This window comes from Anneissia japonica, unplaced genomic scaffold (assembly GCF_011630105.1).
Source record: "Anneissia japonica isolate Jap-2015-1 unplaced genomic scaffold, ASM1163010v1 scaffold483_len1788099_cov177, whole genome shotgun sequence".
Classification (NCBI taxonomy): domain Eukaryota; kingdom Metazoa; phylum Echinodermata; class Crinoidea; order Comatulida; family Comatulidae; genus Anneissia; species Anneissia japonica.
In genome coordinates this window covers 1,529,490-1,531,653 of record NW_022682587.1, presented here as the reverse complement: position 1 = coordinate 1,531,653, position 2,164 = coordinate 1,529,490, and the positions used below count along the sequence as shown (strand labels likewise).

The following is a 2,164-nucleotide window of genomic DNA, read 5'->3' as shown; positions in this document are numbered from 1 at the left end:
GATCTATCTTAAATTTGTCTTTCTTGAGTTTGGGACTATTATGTGTTTAAATAACATTTTTTTTTGTTTTTAATTCTAATTTCGTCGGAATTGATGAAAACTCCCTAAAATGTGCAATTTATAGAGGAAATTGGCCTACCGTAACAAGAAATGCGAGCAAAGAATTTGAGAATTTTAGGCACTTTCAGAGGATGCATTTGACAAGTAGTGGGGAAAGATTTTCCAAAGATGGATATTTTTTCCTTGTCCCCCAGTGTTTTTAATTCTAATTTCGTTGGAATTGATCAAAACTCCCTAAAATGTGCAATTTTTAGAGGAAATTGGCCCATGCTAACAAGAAATGCGCGCTAAGCGCGCGAAATTTGAGGTTTTTTAGGTATTTTCAGGGGATGAAAAGGGCATTTATAAAGGGGTGGGGAAAATTTTTCAAAGATAGATATTTTCCCCTTGTCCCCCAGTGGTTAAGCCATCGGGCAGCATAGATCAAAGGAGTTATGACAGTTTTGAAGTGGAGAAGGGGTTGCAGGGTGTTGTGAGTCTGGTCATTATGATATCTTCCTTTCTTGTCTTTATTTTTCTCTTCTCTTTTTCTTTTTCTAAATTTTCTTTTTTTCTTCTTTCTCTTTCCCTCCCTCTCCCCTCTTTCTTTTCTATTATTACCCAGCCCGGTACGACGGCTTGGTCAGCCCGGTAAAAACCGTAAGGGGAGGGGAAGTTTTCCCCTCCCCCCCCCCGCGCCTGTTACGACACTGGATAACACGCCAATCATTCCCCCTCCCCCAATGAAAAAAACTTTTCTACGCCACTGCTATAAATAATCCTTGGTGTAGAGAGACACACGTAGGAAAAGTGTAAACAAAAAAGGCGAAATGCACAGGGAGGATTTAACCCTTGACCTAAAGGGTGAGAAACCAACGCATAACCACTGCGCCATCAGATCCCCTTCTTATTCAGATCATTTTTAATTAGATTTCTAGTCTAGAAAATTTCAAAAGTTACAAAGCCCAATGATGAACATGTAGCTACTACTTAAGCGCTCTTTACGGCCGCTAGGTGGTCACGGCCACGCCCATACGCACAATGGCTTATTCTTCTACCTTTACCAATGACTACCAAAAAACAAGTTATTATAATTATTATTATCACTACTATTATTAATTTCAATAACCCGTATATCATTCAAGAAGAGTAATTAGTTTTATTGTCTTACCAATATCACAGTTATCTCCAACATATCCAGTTCCAGCACAGAGACACTCATACATGGAGTAATCAGGTGAAGTAATATTACAGACTCCAGAATTGTTGCAGGGATTGGGACCAACACATTCGTTACCTAAAAAGCAAATAAAACAATAATTTTACATAATGAATTTAGTGGCATAATTTGTGATTTTGTATGAAGTTGGTCCAGTAGCAAATGGTCGGCTGGCAATGGGCCTAAAGTGAAAAAAGGTGGTCTATGTGGCAATTGGCCAGGTGGCACATTCACTTTATATATATTCACTTGGCAACGGGCCACTCAACCAAGTAAAAAAAAATACAGGCACCCTTCAACATCATAATCATCAGCCCATATTTAATAAGATAGAGTAGTATTTTAGTGTGAATCACACCTAGGATAACCCACTAATACCCCTTTTAAACTGCAAGCAAAACTCCGGACAAAACCCGGGATTTTGTAATACCCGGGCTAGAAATTCCCCGGTTGTGGTTGGTGTGAACGTCAAAAAATACAACCCAGGTTGCCAAACATCCCGGGATCGATGTGCGGGATGCATTGTTTGTTTTTCCCATACAGTTCCGGCTGAAATTATACAGGCCACTATTAAAGGTCATTTATGTGAACTGATAACATGAATAATGCATACCTGCTTGACACTTCTCGCGAGTCGGGAAAGTGGTGTTCGCTGCTTGTGGAATATGAAAGCTACGGCGCAGTTAGGGCATGGAGGAGTTAGTTTAGAGAAACTGAACTAATTCCTCCATGGTTAGGATAGGCCAAAATCTCTTGGTAGTCGGTCGACAGGAAAAGTGTGACAATTACTGTAATTATATCCCTATGACTAGGCAGTGTTTACGTAAAACAACGGTCTTTGAAAGTATAAAAGGGCAGCATTGAATTTCTAGTCGATTATTTTAGTAGTGTAAAGTAGCAATAATT

The 2,164-nt window shown here is 39.4% G+C and overlaps 1 protein-coding gene across 1 annotated transcript in view; it reads right to left on the bottom strand.

Annotated features, from left to right (window-relative positions):
- LOC117114996 (fibropellin-1-like) overlaps positions 1–1,781 on the bottom strand; it is an 11,015-nt gene extending 9,234 nt beyond the window's left edge. Inside the window, exons 1-2 of the mRNA XM_033258995.1 lie at positions 1,637–1,781; positions 1,211–1,336 (exon numbers count right to left, since the gene is read on the bottom strand). Coding sequence (XP_033114886.1) covers positions 1,211–1,336; positions 1,637–1,781 — 271 coding nt within the window. The remainder of the gene's footprint in view (positions 1–1,210; positions 1,337–1,636) is intronic.
- Between the last annotated feature and the right edge of the window lie 383 nt (positions 1,782–2,164).